This window comes from Lissotriton vulgaris, chromosome 1_1 (assembly GCF_964263255.1).
Source record: "Lissotriton vulgaris chromosome 1_1, aLisVul1.2, whole genome shotgun sequence".
Classification (NCBI taxonomy): Eukaryota; Metazoa; Chordata; class Amphibia; order Caudata; family Salamandridae; genus Lissotriton; species Lissotriton vulgaris.
Window position 1 is genome coordinate 1,729,276,536 of NC_141685.1, and position 23,564 is coordinate 1,729,300,099.

The 23,564-nt window shown below is 41.1% G+C and overlaps 1 protein-coding gene across 26 annotated transcripts in view; it reads left to right on the forward strand.

The window, feature by feature from the left end:
* The window catches only part of CELF2 (CUGBP Elav-like family member 2), a 1,275,464-nt gene that overhangs the window by 1,096,368 nt on the left and 155,532 nt on the right, over window positions 1-23,564 (forward strand). For all 26 annotated transcript variants that reach the window (XM_086918974.1, XM_086918984.1, XM_086918970.1 and 23 more), the window contains 2 exons: window positions 2,614-2,772; window positions 6,830-6,893. In XM_086918974.1, the coding sequence (XP_086775100.1) occupies window positions 2,614-2,772; window positions 6,830-6,893 (223 nt within the window). The remainder of the gene's footprint in view (window positions 1-2,613; window positions 2,773-6,829; window positions 6,894-23,564) is intronic.

A 23,564-nucleotide genomic window follows, 5' to 3' on the forward strand; every position in this document is an offset into this window, starting at 1 on the left:
GACTCCATAGGCAATAGGGATCTTTTGTGATCTAGATATGCCCATGTGAAAAAACTATTTTGGGTTGGAAAGGTTAGAGGAAAACCAGTAAAGAGCATTGCTGGTGAATCCCAATAAAGATTCCAGGGTGAGTATGAGGGTTGGATTCTCGACTGTGTGGAAAACAGCTGAGAGGTCCAGCAATATCTGCTGATAGGGTTCATCTTCATATGTTCTCAAATGTGAGCAGTTTCTGTGCTGCAGGGTGATTTGAAGCCAGAGTTTTAATGTAGGACGATGGTAAGATATCATCTTCGTAAGAAGTGGCTCTGAGCGATATCGGCAAGATCTGGCAGAGGTTTGGCTTTGAAGGCTGGCCATTGTGTAATTCTATAGAAGGGGTGAAAGGAAGAGCCGGAGCAGGCTTTATTTCATCAATGTGCTGTTGGCTAGCTGTATATTTTTTAACAGAAGAAGAGGTTGATGACATGGCACTTTTCTGTGGAGTGAGGAATAGTTGGGTCCGGCAAGGGGTCAATACAGTGTTTGATTTTCTTGAACTGCATTCTGCTTCTGTTGGTGACTTCCTTGATGGTGTTGCTATAGTACTTTGCTTTGGTTGATATCTGCTACACAAATAATTAGTGAGCAAGGGAGGACCTGGCCTGGCAGTTCAGGCTGTACTGTTCCCATTGGGCACAGGGTCAAGACTGATTTGCATATGGCTGGGTCAAAATGGAATGGCATGGTGAGCAAAAAAACAATGGATTTAGGCCCAGATCTCTGTACTGGGGTGAATGTATGACATTGTTCTGCATTCTGTCCATCAATTGCTCTTTTTGCATTTGTCACCCCGAGTGGGAGGGTATACCCAGACGTGGTTCCCGTGCTCTCCATGCCACTGGAGTCAAGCTATCCTGGATGATGAGGGCTGAAAGCCTGAAACTAGTCTTAGGATGCTTGTTTCCAGTCCAGGCAGGACCTGGCCTGGCAGTTTGGAATGAACTCTTCCCATTGGGCGCTGGTTCAAAACTGATTTGCATATGACTGGGTCCAAAGTGAAATGTCATTGTGAGCAAAACAACGATGGATTTTGGCCCAGATCTCTGCACTGGGTGAATGTATAACATTGTTCTGCATTCTGTCCATTAATTGTTCTTTTTCTTTTTGCATTTGTGGTTGATATGGTGAGCGCTTTATATGTTGAGCCACGGGATTTAAATATTAAGAGATCCCCAGGAGTTCTGTTTTTCTTTCCTATCTGCAAATGGTTTGTTTTTGTCAGCATAGTTTTTGGGTACCAGGGTACTGAAGGCTTTAGCTTGCACCAGTGTATGGTAATTGGGGCGTGACTGTTCACGTAGCTCTCCAAAAAATTGCTGAAGTTGTTTGAAGGGTGTTGACACCTGACATGGAGTTGATAGGATGAGAGATGATTTCACGTATTAGGTTTCCTACAGGTGAGTCTCTGAAGGTTTGGTCTTCTCTTTTGAATTGGCTTTGGTTTGGTGGCCCATAAACAGCGCTCAGTTTGATTATGACCACATTGCTTCCCTTGCATCCAAAATGGGTCTGTGAGATACTTTTCTGAAGAATGTCATCCTTTAAAGGCGATGGTACAACAACTAGGATTCACCTTGCGTACTGAATGAAGGGCCATGGATCGACACATTCAATGTAAATCTTAGAAAATGATGGAAAACAAAGCTGGAAACTCCGTTTTCCATTATCTTCACCAATAAAATACCATCTTGCAATTCAGACCGGTTCTTGAAGGACTGTACAATATTGCTTTCTGATGGTTACCTTAAAAATATCTGGAGCATCCATTCTTCTCTACTTGGAAGGCATTCCAAAGAGCTCCAAAATATACAAGACTACAAACTTAACTCCTTGAACATTTTAGGTTGCAGACCCTCTAGGAGTCCTGTCCATCACCCCATTCTCTTCTCATTGGGCACAAATTCAGACCAGAGTCAGGCAATTCAGTGCCACATCCAAAAATGGAAATTGCCATTTGCCAGAGACATTCTTGTTACTAAATGTAAAATGGTAGAATGAGGCACTGCTGGAAAGTCCCTATCAATCACTTCACAGAGGTAAGTGAAAGTAGTGCCTTCTACCCCGACTAGCTAAACTCTTATGCAAAAAAATTATCCCTTCACCTGAAATATGTTGGAGAGTGAGAAAGAAACATAGTTTACCATCTGTGCTATAAAATACCACCATCATGGTGGGAAGTAGTGTAGAAAATATCATGGCGTTTCCCAGCCTGACAAGTAAGTTGCTGTGTATGTTCTATTAATTCCATTCCATTGAGGTCTATAAGTTATCGTGATTGAACGTGTTCTAGTACAATGGGAAAATCCCAGTGTTTGTATTTAAAGACTAACCTGAGCTGAGCCAGGGTGTTTAATTGGAAAGCATAATGAAACTATGCCTTAGTCTTTAGCAACCCTGTCTTTTTTAATTTGATGATTTTTGAAAATATCTTAAAAGATTAAATGCATGTGAAATAATTACAGACGGGTCAATTTAGTTCCTTGATAACTGTGCTGAATGTTCAGGTGTGAGTAATAACATGAACACAAAATGTGCTTTATTATCCCAATTTTTTGATCTGTCCAATCGTAGGGCTGCTCTTCGCCAATAGTGGTGAAGTTTGCAGATACCCAAAAGGATAAAGAGCAGAGGCGCATGCAGCAGCAACTGGCTCAGCAAATGCAGCAACTCAACACTGCCACCTGGGGGAACCTCACGGGCCTTGGCGGACTCACACCGCAGTATCTGGCTGTAAGTATTCCTGAGAGAACTGAATTTAGCAAAGTAGGGAGATGGGCCTTGGCTTATCACATTCAACAACACTAAGCACGATTTCTCATCTTGCAGTAGTGAGCGGTCTGGTCATGAAAGTTTGAAGACCATCTAGCCAATCAGAGTGTGTGCTATGACTTTTACTTTCTATAGTGAAAGCTCTCCTAATAATAAGAAACTCGTAAACACCAATCCCTGTTTTGTCAGCTGTGCAGCCTCTTGCAAGAATGATGTATGAGAGATTGTACAAAGCATGTACAAAGCATGCAGGAAACCCAGCTTGCTGAGTACTTTGACTGGATGCCCAGTTAGAAACTTTAAGATCATTTTGTTCGCACGTCATTGCACTTCCGGTCTTGTGTCACGCAGCAGCTCTCAGGCCAAATTACCTTTGTTGTTCAGTTCCAGAGGATTACGAAAGTGACCAAGTCAAATGCAGCTGAGGTTCCTGTCCCATAGAAGGGTAATTGGCAAATATTTTGGGCTGGTCAAGAGAAGCGGCATATCTCACCACAAAAACTATGGATGATATAAGACATCTTCCAGCATGCAAAATTCTGAGATCTTGTTCCCAACACCGTTATCAGAGGTTTTATTCACACCTAATTTTTTGGAAGGTGGCACAGACGACAATTCCACAAGTGCCTTCTAAAAAAACAGGGGTCAAGCAAACAAAGGCCAAATAGGCTGGCTATTAGTACGTGGCATATTTCATTCCATGTTCCACTTAAAGTTGGACCTTTTGTATTCAGAGTTCAACTTGGATTGACTAAATCACTCTCTGAAATTATTTATTCTTACTTGTTTTTAAAGATGGTATGAAAAATAGTGCGTGTCTTTTCTAAAGCGTGTGTGTTACTGGTCCCTTATTGCTAATATTCCCTCTGCTCAGTGCTTAACCTCTATAGGGTAACAGAACCATCTGAAACTTTCAGTTTAGATGGGTTTCATAATAGCTACACACATGACTTTTATATATTTAGTATATGACAGCAGAATGCATTTTTTGTGATGTAGACTAATGTTATTGGTCAGTTAACGTACTTGATTGAGCCAGTAGTTGCAGATGTTACCCATCAACACTCATTTGTGATGACCAGCCTATATTTTTCCTCATTAGATTTTGATGCCGAGCCAGAAAGTGTAAAAAAAGAAAGGGGAAGAGAGAGGCCGAAAACCTGTGACACGGGGAGAAAGCAGAAACTTGCAAGAGTAGGGTAAAGGGGGGCCGGCAGTGTCTGGTGGTGGATTAAAGAGGCATGAGGTAGAATCAAACCTACACAGCCTTGATATTCTAAACTCCGACCTTCGGTGGCATTTGCTTCAGGTGCCTAAGCAAGGAGGATCAAATCCTAAAGTTCCCATTTCTGATAGCAATCATATTTTGTTTGTTACTAGCATTTTTGGTTTCACAACAGGAGACGCTGCCTGGTTTTCCTAGCTCAATAAAATCTGTAGATTCTGAAATAACATTGTAAATTAAGAATAAAATGACCTCTTACAGCAGCATGCAATTGATAGCTGTGAATAATATCAAAAATCATACCACCGACTGTGCATTGTGTAACATCTTTAAAAATATAGTTGGTAAAACTGATTCTAATGTACCATTTAATGAAGACTGAAAGGTGTATTTTGGCTGCAATGACGATCTTGGTTGCTCTTCGCTATCATATTTCTTAGCATTTAAAAAGATATCCCCAGTAAATGAGATTAGCAAATTCTCTGAAAAATTCAATAATCCTTGTCTCTGTGTAACTAAAATATGGATATTTGACTGCTCGAAATAAAAAAAAAAGTGATTGAATAAATCAGCCAATGAATGCCGGATTCTCATGGCGTGGCATATACATTTCAAATGGGGAGAAATAACAAAGCATATGGATGCTTAAGCTCTGACAGTAGTCTATGTAGTGCAACTTCATTGGCACAGCAATGATTGTTTCATCCTAAGAGTTGGATGTCGAGGGTTTTCCTGTAAAACTGTGAGTGGTAAACACTTACTAGGGTGATATAATATATGATCACATTAGTGGAAGGTAAGCAAATGCTCTGAGACTTTTTAGTAGGCCTTTGCAGGTGTGGCGTGGTCAGCATTATCCCACGTATGTCAGTCATGGCAGGCCTTCAGGATATTAGTGTTGCATAAATGCATATACCATTTATCTAAATGATGAAAATATTATTGTCATGGCTATTCTGAAAGCAATCATTGGTTCAGTCCTTCTCAGGAAAGTGCGCTAACAGTGATAAAGTGATGACATTAACATCAGTGGCCATGTATTAGTCACCACCTGTCTTTACTATTCACACTGCCTTACACAAGCACAAATCACACCGATCTTACACTGCTCACTCTGTTAACCACCATAACAGGCATTTCAACTGATATCACAATAGTCCTTTAGTACAGCATTTCTGTTTGAAATCCTCCAGCTACTAATAAAAAACCCAACAATGTTGATATTTTTGTTATTTCCTTATACTTGGGTTATGATTAGTCGCAAAGCTCCGCGAAACAGTAAAAAATCTCCCTGAGCATGCAAAGTTCAGCGAAAACACGGAATTGCTTGTTCTCCGCATTCGCGAAGCTTTTTTTCTGTTCGCGAACAATGTTTGCTTGCTCGGGGAGAAATATCTCACGAACATGCATATTGAAAGCACGAACAAGCAAAAAATTCTGCGAAGCCGTTGGTCCCAGAATTTTTGGCAATTCAGAGTTCTCCGCGGAACGTGAAATTACCCAAATTCCGCAAGCGGAACGAAATTTACCGCCCAGGCCTAGTTATGATGCTTATAAAGAAGATGAGCCTTACATTTATTGATTAGTAGTGACGTTTATTTCCCTATTTAAGTTACTAATAAAAAGCCTCTTCAAAAATACCCAGCCCAATAAAAGAAAATGCATGGAAAAACCAACATTTCACATATTCACATGTCACTCATCATGCGCTAACTGTGAACAGAGATGGTGGAATGCGGCTTAGGGAGATGCTCCCTACTGCTGCCCCTAGACAATTATATGATTTATGGGCTGTTTTTTAAAGTGATCTCGAAGGCGCGTTGATTTGAGATGGGCTCTCACGTTCCAAAGATAAAGTAATAAAAGTTTTGTTCTAAAGTGCATTCTGACAGGTTTGCCTATTGATTTTAAAGCTTTTAAGTCGCAATACCCCTGTGACATACATTACAATTCTTTAATACTCACCCTTTATTGATTGTGCTAAACCAGATTCTTCGATAATGCCAGGAAAGGCAGTTCCCTATGGCACAACCATCAGGAGAAGAAAGGGTAGTGGGTCACTCTGACCCACTTTTGACTGTGTGGCCCCATCCAATCTGGAAGTATTAGAGCTAGAAGTTTGTTTTTCAATCTGTGGTGCTGCCACACCACTTGTGTGCTAGAACCTCTTATGGGGTGGTGGTCTCGGGTGGAGTTGGGTAAAGACACCACACATGTGCCAGAACCTGTGATGGGGTGGTGGTCATGAATGGGGTTGGGTGAAGACGGCACACTTGCACCAGAACCTCTGATGGGGAGATTTTTCTCGAGTGGGGTTGGATTGAAGACTGGCCAAGGCTACTGCTCTCAACTATGCCTCCAGATCTGCTAGGAAGAAAGCTTTCCATTTAGAAAATGTCTCTATTCCAGTCTGTAACTGAGTAGCTTTCAAGGCATGCGCGGTTCCTGATTGACAGTGATGAGTTATAGTAACTATCCGGCTACAGAGGGCTACAATTAGTCACGCTATGTTGCTTTAAATAGATTTAACACCTGGCTGTTAAAAAGCGGAAATTGATTAATTTTTGTTTAAGGCAGCAATGTTATTGAGTTCCCCCAATGTGTGTGTGTGCACGTGTGTGTGTTTCCTAATAGAGATTAGACATTAATAGGGTTTACAGCTTGTCCTCTGGGGATCTTGAGCCCATCAACATGATATGAATGTGCAGAAGAGGCAAAAAAGCAAGAAGTGTAATTTAGTGATTAATGGGCCCTACTATTGACACTTCCTTCTCCCTTTCTGTTTCCTTTCAGCTTCTGCAGCAAGCAACTTCATCCAGTAACCTGGGTGCCTTCAGCGGCATCCAGCAAATGGCTGGTGAGTGGAAGAAAAATAACACTTTATTGTAATTTATGTTTCGTTTTGTATGAGCCTCAAGCTTTTTTTGTGTGCTGTAGGAAGAGATGTCATGGCTGGCAACGACCGCTCAACCGTGTACACCGCCTCTGTTTAGATATGTGAAAAATGGTGCATCTCTCTCTGAGCATTGTACAATTACAGTTCTGCAAATTAGTTTGTGTTTCCTTAGTCACCGATAATTTGTTTGGGGCTTCCAGTTGTCAGGAGCCGGTGTAATTTCCCACCGCCATCCTAGCAGACTTCCGTGAGTTTCTTACTCAGACTTTTAAATCCCCAGATGAAGAGCAGGATATGTCTTTATCAGATTTGCAATAGGTGAGTCCTATAACATTTCTGTAAGAGTTCCTATAGGAATTTAGTATTACATGCTAGGCTAGTGATAGAGCATCAGGACGTGAAAAAAAAACAGTGTCTGATGGGAAATGGGCATTCAAATATCCAATAGATTTCCCATAAAAGCTATTTTGTGCCCTAGCATTATTTTGAATGATTGTATCATATTCTTCAAGGTGAACAAGCAAGGCAGTGTCAGAATTTCTATCCTACTCAGAGGTCTGTCCTGTTTTCAGTTTGCTGATTTAGGTTTTTATTTAGCGTTAACATACCACGTTGCAACTTCTTCAAATGACTCTGGGAAGAAAGATGGGTGGCTTGCCCTCCCATATTGGCTCTCATGGCACCTCCACACCCTGCCCTGCTCACACTGTCCTGGCTGCCTTTCCCAGCTTCTATCACTGTCCTTTCGGAAATGTTTAACCTTACTATTGTAATTTTACGCTTCAAATTGTCCGCCACTCCGTGAGCATTATGAATCAGGAAATGGTAAAGAGGGGCACAAGGCATAGTTAGGGGAAAATGAACTGTGAAGTGTTGACATTTTCTCAAACAATATTTTCTAAACTCTTCTCATTAAAAAAATTACCTGAGATTTACTCTTGTGAAGGGAAAGAGTATGCCCATATCCTGGGTCGACATATATAAAAAATGCAAACTCCCAAAACATGTATAATAGGGGAATAAGCTTTCCCTATGAGACAAAATGTTTTCTGCATGGAGGAGAAAAGAAAGAAATGTACACTTGCACAAATATGATGGCAAATATCCATGCACAATTTTACAATTTTTTTCTTGGCATTTAACCACTTGCATGTGGCACGAATTTTCGTGCTGTGCGGGGATTTGAATAAGTGGGTGGGATTCGGACAGCCGAGGGCTGTCCTGCGCACACGCCCACTGTGACGTGTGACGGCTCCTGCCCATCATGAGCATGCAAGGGGTTAATCAAAAATACCCACGAGTTGTACAGGATACAAAAATAGACAGGTTCTTAAAGTGGACCGACATACTCATCTCATCATGCTTACACTGACAATATTCTGATAGCAGATCACACAATCATATGGAGGGGTTAGTGGGGCATAGGGAAAAAATAGGATGCTAACTCAGAGTGACATAGTGCACCCTGTCCTGTAGAGGAGTAGCCAATGTATGCATAACAAAATAAAACAAAACAGTAACGTTTGAAACCCTCTGGCTGGCGCTGCCATGTGCAGCTAATTGGAAATGCAGAAATGTGAGTGACAGGCGTATAGTACAAGCATCGGGGATGTAGCAAATGGGCACTCCAGGGGGAGTAAGGGAGTGGAGTGAACCTCTAGGTAATCCACCCCAGAGGGTGCAGGGTCCCCATTGATCTCAGGTGAGCGTGTGGGTCGCCAAGTGGTTTAATCTTCTCGGCCATATTATGAGAGACCTCATATTTCTCAAAGGCGGCCGTTAACAGCAGTGTCGAGCTCCATCTGAACTATAAGATCCACGTGAACACTGCTGATCTTTTAACTTTCACGAGAGATTTCGGGTGCTGAAAGCTGTCAATATGGCTGGGTGAAAGTGACTCAAAATGAGGAATTACTAGGGTTTAGACTCAGAATTATCAAGTCCTCCAGTAATTCAGTTGAGCTACGCATATTTTGCTAATGTGAAGATGTATTCTTATCCATAATTTGGAAGAGTGTGAGTGGTGAATGAGAGAACTCTGAAAGTTCTTTGCCCTTTTACTGAAAATCTTCTGTCCCCCTGTGAATCTTTTATTAATGGGTTATTGCCGGCTTTAGTCCTGATTCCAATTTGGCAAAACTCAGGGGTATTTAATTTACCAAACAAATATTGATTCCCTGGGGTAAGGTGTTTAGGAGCGGTGGATTTGCAAATCCACATTTTGTTGTGGATATGCTAGGGCAAAATCAGGAGTTACACAAATAAAGAGGTGCATACGCACCTATTTCTGTATGTATAAGAGTTGTATCACATATTTGTTTCAGATGATTTTTTCAGGTTGGTACAGATACCATGATTTCAGGAAGAGTAGAGATACTAGGGTATAGGCACGGTAGAAGTACTAGGGTATAGGTAGGCAGTAGACATAAAAGGGTATTAGTAGGAATTGAGTTGCTAGTGAATATGAAGAGATATTGATAGTAAAGTATAGGTATGGGGTAAAGTTATTAGGTTATATGCACGGTCTAAAGTATTTTGGTATAGGTATAGACAGAGGTAAATGGGGCTTTGGTATAAAATATGGATAGAAGCATCTGGGTACAGGAAGAGTGAAGTTTGTGGTGATGGTATTTGGCTATATGTATGGGTAGGGTGCTAGAATATAGGAGGGAGTGGTACTAAAAGAGTATAGGTATAAATGGGTTTGAGGTACTATGGTATAGGATGGTATAGGTAAGCATGGATATACTACGATATTATGTAGACTTAGAGCTCCAGACACATAGGTGGAGCTATAGGTATCAGTGTATAAATTGAGTTAGTGGTACAGTGGTAATTGGGTAAGATAATCTAGCCTAAAGATAAAGAAACTAGGCTGGAGGGAGAAAGTCTAGAGGTACTAGGGTGTGCACAGGATCAGATATTCTGGGTTGTAGGTACTAGGATATAGGCAGGAGTAGGTGGCATTAGTGAAAAAGAAATAGAGAGAGGAGAGGAGGAACAGCCAGACTATAAGAAGCGCGATGGAGAGACAAAAAGAGTCTGAACAGCTGGAGTATGAAAGGTATCCAGACAAAAAAAGATTCAAGCAATTTATGTGATCCTGAAAAACCCCAGAATGTAGGGAGTTTTTTTTGATGTGACAGTCATTCACTGGGATAGATTCAACATTGTTCGCGTTTAAAAATATCAGATGAAGCTGTTTTGTGGAGACAATTCGTCAGAGCACGTTCCTTTAAATGTGCTTTTCTCTAGAATCGCCCAAGGGTGCTTGATCATTTACAATGCTGGCTCTTCATAAGCCTTTATCCCTTGTTACAAAAGGTAATGTTCTATTGATGGTCAAATTAAAGATATGAGGAATTCTTCTCTAGCTTTTTATGGACAAAATCGAGAATTTCTGTGCTTTACGTAACTGAGTAAGCATGCCTTTTACTATTTATTTACACATTTTATTGTAGAAGTACAGGGTGGTTCTACTACCTAAACATTTTATTGGGAAATCAACTTTTTAGGTCACGCCTACCAGACAGTACAAGCTGTCTGCTGGCAAAAGACCCATTGTAAACTTACAGTGGGCTTACATCCCAACCTTTGCTTACCCTTGTTTGGCTTTATTGTAATTTTTTTTTGCTTGCTTCTTATTTGATTTCTTTGTCCCACCTTGTCCATTTTGCGTGTTGCGTCCACCGTTTGAAGGTAGCCTCTTTGTCATCCTTTTCTTTGGCTGACTTGCATCATTCCACTGCTCACCTTTGGAGAACTTCTTATGGTCTAACTTGCCAGACAACTATGTGAGAATCACAGAGAGGGGCTTTGCCTCCACCCACATGTTGGGAGCCAGAAGTACATGTTTTGATGGAGATAAGTTGTGTGCTTCCACAAAAAAAGTGCTTGTCCTTGACTCAGCTTTGATCACTTTATTTTTCCATCTGCCTTGGCTCAAACTTTCAAGGGCACACTCATGACATTGAAAAGTATTAAAGTGTCTTAGATGACTGTATAATATATGATGTTTTTCTCTGGCAGCAGCACAAATGATAGGAGGGCAGTCATTAACCTGCATGGATTTGTGGGTCTGGCTAGACACTACAACTGTCACCAGACCTTTTAACCTATACCAATATTATTCTACAATTCTTTGCTTCAACTCAAATATACATCCATTCTCATGTTATGCCACAAGTTACCACACAGCAGTCCTTTAAAGCAGACCTATTGGCATTTCCGATACTTGTTATTTCTTGACGGTCAAGCACTCCATGAGAGCGTACATGTTTTCCAGCTATCTCTTTCTTGTGCTTTTCCACCACCATACCGTCTGCCCCCACGCTACGTGTTGCTCTTTTTCTCATTTGCTTCTATCCCTGCAAACTCCCCTGCCCCCCTGCACTCCATGTTGCACCCTTCGCCATCGCTATGTGGTTTTCCCTCCCGATAGTCTCCTGCCAACCTCTCTGTTTTGCTCTCCTTCATTTGCTTCCCCCACCATGCGATCCTAGCTGGTCTCTAGAACATGTGCTTCTGGCACACCCCTCCCCCATCCGCAGGCCACGTCCCCATGCTCTATGTGGGTCTATCCCTTGTGTGCTTCTTCCTCTGAGAAATACCGCCACACCCGTTGCTGCTCCCTCCTTGTGTGCTGTTCCCCTTCAAATTTCTCCCGCCCCCCCATGCTTCATGTTGGTCTCTCTCGCATGTGCTTCCCCCACTAACTGCAATTTATATTGCTTCCTCTATCGCGTGTCCCCCCTTAAAAAAGCACCCTCGTCCACCCCGTGCTCCATGTCGCTCTCTCCCTTGTGTGCTTTTGCCCTGGCAACCCCTCACCTTGCCCCTCAAACATCATTGGCAAAATGTAAAACCTATTGACTTTATTAATTAATCGAACTGGTGTTAACCAATACCTTTCGTTCTTCATAAAAATATTCAGTAAGCTTTCTTCCTTCATTGGTCTGCTGAGGTGTCATTATCATTTTGCTTCCGCCCACCACAGAATGCAGCAAGACATCAGCCATTGGCTTATTGCCTTACCTGACTATATGTGATGGTATTCTGCTCATGCACAGCGTGCACATTAGTACTAATATATATATATATATATATATATATATATATATATATATATATATATATATATATATATATATATATATATATATATATGGCTTTTAGATATTGCTTGTTTCTACTCTGTGCATGCCTTCATACATAAAGCAATCACAAATAAAGTAAGCAATGGCAAAGCCAAAATGTCTGTAGCATAAGACACTTTTAGAATAAACTCAGATGGCTATTACATTGTATTGGTTTGCAAGGGCACTGCATTGCATTAGGCAGGTCAGAGTCGCGGCTGCATGCTCCGGCATATGAAGCGCCTGCATCTTGCAGCTATCCAATCCTTCTGGCTGCTCATGAGCACCTGAACCCTGAGCTGTCGCCAATTAAGGCCTTCCTGTAGGGAGCCTGGAGGGCACTGCTGTTCCCGGAGAGAGATCCTCTCACAAGAGGTCACCCTGCTCGGCGCTCACACAGCTTGTCACCTACCTCCGTCGGACATGTCAGTTTCACCCGAGGGCCCTCCCGGGCCGCGCGGAGGATTCCATGCTCGGGTCAAATTGTTAATACTGCCGAGTAATTTGACAGCGCGCCTTGTGGAAAATTTCCAGCACGGGTTTGAACTGTCAAAATATGACATCAGGGGTTATTTTTCCTCGTTATTCATGCCTTTATACGTCCTTTCCTACCCTTCCCGTATTTCATTTGTTTGCTGTCCTGCTTACTTCATTTTAGAATCCTTCAATAATATGTGGTCAAAAAGAGTTTTTAGCAGGCTTTCTAATGACAAGAGGCAAAGTGCACTGGCAAGGATTCCTTGATGTCGCCTAGAGACCATCCATCTTGTGTGACAGCAAGTTTCCTGGAGGCCCTGTTATTTTGAGGCAACATTTTATTTGTATCCAGCACGCTTACATTGCTGGGAATTTCTGTTTCAAAGTTGGAGTATAATTTGAAGTGTTTTAAGGTTGAATTTAGTTTTTTAGGGAGTCCCCAGTCAGTTCATTTAGTCACATGAATCACATGAGTAACAATATTCATAAAGGTATTTGAAAGAGAGAGAGATGGAATAGTGTTCAAGCAAAGGCAGAGCTGGGGACTCACTGGGGTCTCGGTGGGCCAAGGCAGACTGGGAGTGGTGGACTACTTCTAGTGGATTTGTCAGTCCTTGTCTGCCTCATGTCTGTATGTATTTATAACTTGTTCCATATTTCTTATATTTGCAGCATTCTGGGTACCAATATTCTTTTTCCATTGTTCTCTCGGTAGCCCTTTCTCTCTATAAGTGGTTCTTAACCTTTTGACTTCTGTCAGTTAAGCATTACTACAATCCAGGTACCCCCACTGAGTAATTTTTGGAATCCGGGGACCCTGGCGTAAGCAACTTCGATTATTTGAACTGAAAAAAGACCTCAAAATACAGAAGCATGCATTTAATACACAAATGATTAGATATTTTATTTAATTCACAACAAAACATAAAAATATGTATATTAATTTTAAAGGGAAGTTTGGAGCTTTTCTTAATTCAATTGAAGCCTTCCATTTTCCTGACTGTAATATGTTTGATGCACTTGCACTGCTCCCACGAATCGATCAGAGGATACCAAGTTAAATCTTAGTCTACAATTTCACATTCCTTCTTATTTATAGAACATTTAAAAATGTCAAATTATATATTTTGCTCCTTTATTTATATGCACTTTATTAATCTGCTATTGCCATTTAATTTTATAAGTTATTGCACACCCACTGAGCAGGCGTCCTGGACCCTCATTGTCCTCAGACCTTAGGTTGAGAACCACTGCTCTATATGCTGAATCTTCAGATATGCAATTCTTAGGTACTGGGGTCTACATATATTTTCTTTCATTAAGGTTTTACACTGATAACGGTACCATGCAAAGTGCGTCTCCCGGGTCTTACACATGAAATAGACCTCCAGGGAACCTTTTCCAAAACAATCAACAGAATTTGGTATCCAACAAGTCACATTGACATTTATCAGTTGATAGTTTTTCTTTCAGGGGATTAGTGGCGCCACAGTTATATAGAAACAACATTCACAGTGTAAGTAGAGATGGTAGCACAGTTGTTAATTCTTCAATTACAATGTTAGCGTTCACACGCTTTTGTTCTGCTCAGATATTGTTCTAATCACATCGATTCCAGCCCACTGGCCTTTCATTTTGGGTTTTCTTTTCAAACCTTTCCCCAACCCACTGCTATGACTTTGATGTTCCTCTTCCTCAGCTTCACAAGGGGCCTACTTTGGGCTTTCCTTTCTTTAGGATTACAGGCTCCATCACTGTCCTTCTGTATGAGGGCATCTAGCAGAACTTTCAATTTTCAGTGCTCCTGCCAGACGCCGCCTTATCTCCTTCTTAGCCTGGAATGGCCAAGGGCTTACTAGCCCTTCCATGTTCTCTGCCTTTCTTTAGAATTTACGTTTTTTGCCTTTTCCAGCCTCGTGTCATTCTCTGGGGTGCCCTTTTCTGATTGTTTTCTGAAATCTACAGGGTGCCGAGCCTATGCCATTTCAGCCATTCCTATCACTTGTCCAGGGAGGCAAGGTGGATGGTGGGCATTCAAGTCATTGGGAAATAGAATGTAAACAATGAGCAGTTTGAGAAGAAGAGAATGCTCTTGTTGTGTCAAGTACCTGGATGGATGAGGGATTGAAATTTGGGAATGTTCATCCTTTGCTACGCTTCTTTAAAATGGCTTCACAATAGAAATATTGTGGGTTGGAGCTGCTGAGAGCCGGGGCTGAGTTGTGGATGGATTTTCTCCAAAAAGTGTACGTGCTGCCATATAGAAAGCCTTGCTGTGGCCGTCCTGTCAGCTGGGGTGAATAGGAACCTGTAGTAAGGTATTCGGGGCTATGCCCTTGCATTGTTGTACTCAATGCAATGCATGCCACATTGATGCCTATGTGTTAACCTGTCAACACAAATGAGTAAGGCAGAAACAAAAGCTGGTTTCGCATATGAAGAGGCACAAAATGTTCAAAAAGACATCAGAAATGGGTGATGTAAATACCCAATTTGTCCAACCAGGAGCCGTAGCTCAAACTATGCACAGTGCGAAACCAGTCTGCCCCTTTTTTTGCTGTTTGTGTAGTATGAAATGGAGCAAACACATTTTGCCTTTGTACGTATTGCAGATAGACACAATGGCAAGAGGGAGAAAATAGATGGTGAGTCAATTGCTATAGATATACCACATAACTTTTCCCCTTATTAAATCATTCTATGCATCATAAAGTTTTACAACCTGTAGATCATAAACAACTCTTTCCTAAAACAAATTACAGAGGCAGATTTTGCACTGCTTTCATTTATGTAATGAGAAATAGCACATATCGGGTTTGCTTCAAAGGCACCCCAGTCTTTCAAACTGCATTTAGTAACTACGGCAAAAATAATGTGACATCAATCTCTGCCATTTTTCCCTTGTGCAAATAGGGTTTGCTTGACTCAATTACACAAGCAGCAAACAATGGTGCAAATGGATGCTGTTTTAAAAAAAATGTTTTTTGCACCAGTGTAACTTTTTTTTTATGTGGCCCACAGATTTGATTCTGTGACATCTTCCAGAAAAAAGTATATTTTGGCTATTGGTATTCGTACAAGGAGTAAGTTGTCTTTGAGCTTACAGTGCACTTGCAAATATAGTACGGTAATCCTAATTTTTTTATGTAACTCTCATAACTTCTGTTTAGTGTGTATCTAAGTGTTTTCTAGTTGTGCAAGTAAATGAGGTACAGGCAGATACAGTGCATGGTCCAGGATTACAGTACAGGGCCCATTTGTAAGTTAGTTGGTAACTTTAGGTTGAGATAGCCCAAGTTACCAATTCCGACTGATATCTCCACCTCAGATACTGGCCATTAGGCGTTTCTGAGCCAAGAATCTGTGAAAACGTTCCACAGACATTCTTCATCGGCTTTTAGCTGTTATTGAATTAGAGTTTGAAGGGGTCCATTCCACACCAGGAAAAACCTTTAATCGTGCAGTTGGGTGCCTCCATGGAATACCGCTCCACCAGCTTTGGAATACGGTGTAGCCGAAAGTAGAAAGTCTCCTGGTACTGCAGTTATCAATTCATCCAGTTTATTGCTTCTCATACCAGCACTGCCCGTGTTGTGTAATAAACCGCACACCAAGAGCCAGTTGTTTTTATCCAGGTCCTCCCTTAAGAGTTAGTAATTGGGCATCAGTTTGCAAAATGCTATATCTTGTAAATATTGTTGATTTGTTAGGCTGTATGCAACTAATAAAAGCAAGCACTGTGAAGTTTTCTACTTTCAACCCCAGAAAAGTACAAAATAAATGTTGTAAACCTACCACCATCCAAAGTCTATTCGAAAGAAAACACCATATGTTGTTGTAAGTGCATTTGTAAGCAGTTCCAACCATTTCCATTGCACCTAAGCACTTTACATTGGGTCACTATTCTTCTCTAAATGTAAAAAAAATATCGTAATTGAAATGCCTCAAATACATACCTTATCTCTGCTTTATTTATGTAGGTATTACTTGTTTTAAATTGCCTCACACCCATGGACCACCTAACGCAGCTCTGTGCATAGATGCACATTACAAGTAGATTCGAACAAAGCATGAATGACAGCGGTTCTGTACAGAACCGTTAGCAGGTTCTTACAGGGGCTACCATGTTGAGTGGTTTAGGAAAGGGGTTGCTTATTCTCTAGTGATGAGCTGTGGAAAAGGGTATTCACTTTTTTATCAGTTGGGCTGGAACCACGTTCAGAGTGGGGTGCCGCTCATTTAATAATGCTCTCTAAAACTATGGATTTTATCAAATACCCATTAGTGAGCGAGTGAGTGCAGCAAACGAGCCCCATTACTTCTCTCATGGATTTGGAGAGTTTCCCCAAATATTTTTTATCATAACATGGATTCCTGTGGTACATCTTGAAGCATATTTTCCAAAATGTGTGGGTAACGGGCACGTGGGTATGTAGTTCTGGTATACTGGTTCATTTGTACAAACCAAACTATTGTACTATTTGCAGCTCGTGTTTTGCTGCAATAGAAATGTTTACTCTAAAGCGCTTTACTTTTCCTTTCAACTCAGCGTTTGCAGTATCATATGTCTAAAAATAATGAGTAAGATATAAAACGAAAGGTGGACATTTAAGGGTGAAGTGCCTGATGTCATTATGTGTTAAGATAATCTACAATATATTTCAACAGTGCCAATGATGTCACAAAAACCTTTTCATTGTGCATCTGCATATCTGCATTTGCATCAATTACATCTCAAGAAGTAGGTATTAACAGAAGAGGAATAATAAACGACTGTAGTGTTAGCATTTATTTAATGTGTCTTGGTTTTTTTTGTTGTCCTCATTCCCTTCTGGTTTTAATGACTTATACACTTGCCTTTTCCTGCGGGGGAGAGACCATGGACCCCACCAGGGTGAGGAAAAGAAAGAAAACCGCTGGGTTAAAACACCATCCTCCTTCTGGTATATAAACGTCCGATCTGATGACGGCTGCATAAAATGTATTGGGAGGTCCTTGCAAGAAATAGCAGAGAGCTATAGAGGCATAATCATTGGACCTAGGGGTCTTCCTACTCTCTTTTTACCCGTTCATTAAATTTGGTTAAACCCTGCCCAATTTTGTAGTATATCCCAGAATCATCTTCTTAGTTTGGACCCATTTCCCAACAAGTCTATTCTAACCATTTTGAATGCTGAGGCGGACTTTCACTTATCTATTTACGACATATCTCCCTTCTAGCAAGTAATGATGCGTAGAAGAAAAGGTCCCTAATGGCTCCTGATACACCTTCTATCCCCCCAAAGATAATTTGTGAAAGGTTTACCTTTATATGTATCCCCAAAATACCTGAAAGTGTTAATTCAACTTCATGCCAAAAATTCTGTTTCTGTGTACATTGGAAGAACATATGTACATCTGTCGCTTTTTCCAAGCCACTTTTTACGCAGGCTGTCGGTTTTCCTTTGCCCATTTTGGACAGCTTCTTAGGTGTTATGTATGCCCTATGAAGTGAGAAGAATTGGTTTCTTTTAAAAAAAAAAGACTTAACAATAGTGTAAAGAGTACTCATCGATACTTGCCAAATATTTTGTAAATTGAAGCTTGGCAAGCATCTGTCTTGGGTTGTTTCTGACATTGTTTTTAAAATGAGTTTCAGTTTCACTTCAGAATTAAGTGGCACGGTCTCATTTGTTCTTTAGTTAGAGGCAATTTTTCAAAACAAAATTTCTGAACTGTGAAAACGAAAGTAGTTTCAACTCTGTGGGATTAGTGGTACTTTGACATGTTATCCATAGTCCTCCTCCTACTTGAACCAAGCATGGGTGGCATTGAAAGGTCGAGTTTTGAAGTAATCACATAATGTATTATACGATTCCAATAATTCTTAGCTTTGAAGCATGTTTTGTCATACCTAATATCTCAATGAACACAGTCAAATTAAAACAAAATACACAAATCCTACAGGCATACAATTGTAAATGTATATTTGAGTGGCAATCGAATTTAAAGTACTTTGCTGCAGCCTAGTTCAATAACTACTAGCATGTGACTGCATTTAAATGTAAGACACGATAGATGGCTTGTTTACTGCCCATTCTCTTACCAAGCTGAATGCATTGTATCTAGTGCTGCTAAAGCATGTGCTGCCCCCCTGTGTCGAGTGCCACTGCTTTTTAAATTTGGTTATCGGATTCAAATTTTCCAATTCCAACAAATATCCAAATAGTGGCAGAATAAACTCTGCTCTTCTGGTTACCTGAGGGTTAAATGGAGTTTCAGGCACAGTAGCGCATTATTCCATTGCTCAGCTGTAGTCTGTGGCATAATCCCAATTCACGGATATAATGCTCCTTTGTCGAATCTATGGGACACGCGCAGTGACAAGAAGAAGCAACGGTCCCTCCCTGGAGATCGCGGGTCCAAAGCCCTTACGCACAATATCTAACATTCCCAACGAGTGACAGGAGCAGATCAAAAGGGCCAGCTTAATACTGTTTCAGCGGGAATCTTGAGTCTTGCGATCCTTGCCTCAGGCCATATCCGCTGAATATGAGGCAGCAGCTGCTAGTTGCAGCAGCAGGGTCCTTGCTATTCCGCTCCCTGTAAAAAGGACATAAAATTGCTTCAGAATTTCTGCAGGACACAAATTCACACCGCACAACTGTCTGCTGATCAAATTGATCACTAATGTAGAAATAGATTAGTGCAGCAAGTTTTCAAAGATTCATTCTTACACGAGCTCCCCCATCTTTCAGTACATTTCAAGAGAGTGTGCGTGAACCCAACTAAAGCTGAGATAGGCAAAGCTACAGGTCCAATATAATACTCGGGCGCTTATTACAAGTGGTCAAGAATTTGGAGTAAAAAGCACCCATAAAATTCCAACATCCAAGTGTTCATAATTTATCAGGTGTGATAATTATTGCCTATTGCAAGTTTTGCCCTCAAAGTGGGACTTAACATGCAGATTTTGGTACATACTGCACCAAAAGCGTGATTTTCTGGCATTAACTGGAATGGCATTTTGCCTCTTTAAATTCTGGAAATTCAGGTTTGGCCTGCCAAAATGGAACAGTTTGTGATCTTTATCACACCTGATAATTACTGCATGCAATAAACGTGTTTGAACATGGATCGCAAATTGTAGGGCCACTGGTAATGAGGGCCTCCGTGTTAAAGTGGCACGTTGTCTTGGACGTTGAAATCTGAATTTAACCACACACTCCTATAACACGAGTTCCTGAAAATGAAGCAGTTCTCATTGGTCAAATTTTGGTTTGAGATTTTAGCTGAGGGAATGAAGAATGTATCTGTCACCCTAGTTTCACCATGGGGTTCTTATCCTGAACTGTGAGCTGTAGACGTCAAACCACATGCTCTTTTAACATTTGTAAACAAGAGGCCACTAGGTTTTCTTTTAATTTTACATGTCAAGCCATTCAGTTGACTCAAAGGGGATGCAAACTGATGTTTCTAACTTGGTTATCTAATGGCAGTTCCTCCTCCCATTACAGAATAGCTACTGAGCTAGGGTGTTTTAACTTTATTAGGCATACAGGCATAAAGTCATGTAGGAAGAGCACAAGACACACTGAACTTCCATTTCACTCTGCTACATGAATGATGCAGCTGCTTTTTTTCCTAAAACAGTGAGGGGCCATATGTCACCTGATCTATATTGAGGGCCTTTTGCTCAGCCGTTGTCTGCCTTAGTCTGTCTGAGTGCCATTTACACTCTGATTCCATTCAAGACATGGTAAGGTAATATCTGGGATAATGATTCAGTCCACATCAGTCATTGGCTCTCTTGCCCTGTGGACAATGGCAGTTTCTGGTCACCTGTGTATATCCCCCTGAAATAAATGAATGCTGGTGTCATTGCTAGTTGACCAGTCCTTCAGTTTTCAATTTTCTCTTTTTACGTTTACACTTTAACTTCTTTGCTTCTCTTCATTTTATTTAAAATTTTCCTAAAAGTATACTACATTTCCCTAGGCAGTGCTAATGGGTTACTTGCTTATCACTTATTTCTCTGCAGTGAGCAGCATTCCATGTTGGAACTTCCTCAAAACCAGACAACGATTATCGAGTGTTGTCCTTAGTGTATCACTAGTTTACCCAAGGTGACCAGCACGTTGGTTCTAAATGTGGCGGTCATGCTGTGACTTTAAAAATAACCATAGACTATGTATAGCCGCTTCCGTGCGGTGCAGATTTTTCCCCTGTGCTGGACATTCCAGAACAGGGTGCGGTCGTGACGGAACCATTCCGTCATCAGCACAGCTCAACCGTGACTGATGACGGAATGGTTCCGTCACCAGCATCAAAGTGGATAGTGCCTCTGCAAGATGAAGACGTGCTTCCTATATTTAGTTATGTGTATTGCATGCAAATGCCTCTGTCTCTTGACAGCAGCATGTTTTCTTTTCTTTTTACTTGTATTCTTTTAATTTATCTTGCATATGTTGTTGATTGTGTTTGTTTTATTGCCTGTCTGTTAGAGCGTGAATGCATGAATGAGTCAGTGGATGGATGAGTGTATACATGAGTCTAAAAAATGAGTGACACGCTGCATGTATGATGATCTATTAAGTGCCTTTACCCATCTGTGATACAAAAATCATATTCATTCATAAGCCAGACCTATTGACATTGTCAATGCTTGCTTATACACAGATCAGAAACAGTTTAGACCAGTCTTAGTATCTGCAGTTTGAAGATCTACTGACATTACAACCACGTTCCCGATCGGTATCACAGAATAGAGTGTCTCTGAAGTGGATTAGGTGGTTTATGTCATGTGTTATTGGTGCATAAACCAATGGAAACAGATGTGTGTGCTTTTGTAGAGCACCCAGTTTAGGTTGTCCTTGAAGAAAGAAACGCAAGCCCCCATCTGGCGTACCGAATGCAACAACGTTCATTTATAAGGGATAGTCCGCAAACAAATGAGGGCAGGTTTGTAAATCCTGCCTTATTACAGAACAAAGGCATAACAACCATTCTTCTCCAGAGAAGTGCACATCTTAAATACACCCTAAAGGTTGATCACATTTCTGTAGATTACGGGGGCGGGGGGGTCAGGGGGGAGGGGGGGATGCTATGCCAAGGACCCAGTGTGGTCCCACACGAGGGAAAGCAGTAAAGGAGGACCCCGCAAGGAGAGGATTCCTCCATTTTGAAGCAGCATTTTAAATCTCTCCAAGGTTAGTCTAAAATAAGCACTCCACAGAGTGAGCCATTTGAGTCACTAAGGTTTCGTCAAACCCCTGTCCTGTCACTAACCTCTTTGGTCGTTTGCCAAGGATGATTTCATAATGTCTATCCCCTAGCACATGGATGGCAAGAGGCACATACAAACTTAAGGGTGCATGTGGTCACCCTCCATCTGTCTTTGGAAGTTTCCACAGTTTGTGGCAGGGAAAACGCAAGGTGACACAGCAGGAAAGTGAGATCTTGCTCTCATCATCCCCCCATACAATGCATAATATGGTACAGGCATGTTAATGCACAGGTCAGAAAAATTATGATTTTCAGTCTCTGCATTAGCATGTCTCTTATGTAATATTGCCTCTAGTTCTTGGACAAACCAATGCACTATTTGTCGTCTGAAATACAACGGTATGGATTTATGACGATACAACTGTAAGGGTTTATGTTGGTAGGTGAGGGTGCCTGGTTAAGAGTGGGTCGGTATATTCTGACCCATGCTTAAACCCCTGTTTATGCATGGGTCAGAATTACACCTTTTAAGGTATTTAATGTATCCAGTAATTCTCAGTTGTATTGAATAACTCAGCCTTCGTTAAATATCAGCAGATTTAACTTGCTGAAATGTAACAGGGGAAAGCACACTGTATTTACCATGTCATGCAGATTTTGGTGCACTAAACACTAAAATCTGCATGTGAATCCCAGCCAACTCATATCATAGTGTTATTTATCCCACTTGATAAATAACGTACCCAGCGGTATCGTTATTTATCAGGTGTGATAAAAAAAACACCCAAACTCGTAATCAGGGCCACTCTGAGAAATGGAGGGATATGTGGATTGACCTACCAAGGCTGAGCTTCTGTTTATTCACAAACATTTTTTTATTGACAACTGGGAGAACCTCACTGGCCGCCATCAAATGCACCATCAACATGTCCTTTCGCCATTTACGAAACTTATTTAATTCTTCTCATATGTTGTGCCTGTTATGGATGCTAATGATTTGTTGTACAGATATCCATGTAAATGAAAACAGCTAAATGCTGAAAGATCTATTGAAGATAATGGGGTGTAGCTACGCAACAAATACTTACATTTAAGAAGCATGCAGGTATGACGATCCCTCAAACCATCTCTTTTAGGCCCAAGAGAGTAAGGTGCAGCATAGAAAGATGCGGTGCCAGGGGATGTGTGAGGAAGTGGTAAAGGGCAGGGACAGGGCCAGAAGGCGGTTGGCAATGGTGCATTATGAGATCGTATTTGCTGCTATACCTTGGTGGAAAGAGTTATATTTTTATATGTATTAGGCAGAATGTGGAACTATTGATTCTTTGAGTTTTATGTCACATTGGCGACAGATGAAAGGGGCCATTAGAATGTGAAAAGGGTCCTCAATCTCTTCAGACCCAAGTCCATCCCAATGGCCATTGCGGGAGCTTTGAGATCAGGAATCATAAAAGCAGAATTGATAGTTACTCATTCTCTTTTCTTTCGGCCAACTACTCCAACTCCTAGCCTCTTGAAATGTGACTCTTGGAAGATCATCTTTGATTTCGGATATTTCTTCAGCCTTACCTCTTCCAGTTGTTTTATTTAGCATCAACACCCTTTGTCTCACCTCTTGCATATTAGCTGATGACACTATCTAGGTTTATCACCCGGGTTATAAATATTTTTGTTATCAGGTTAACATCCAATAATGAGTGGGATCCCTTTTTAAATATACAGTTTCCAATTGTTTCTGAGAAGGCTGCTAATTGGCTCAGAATTTGTGTTGAATACTCAGTGTGGTCGAGGTTTGTGCCCTTATAAGGAACCTCTT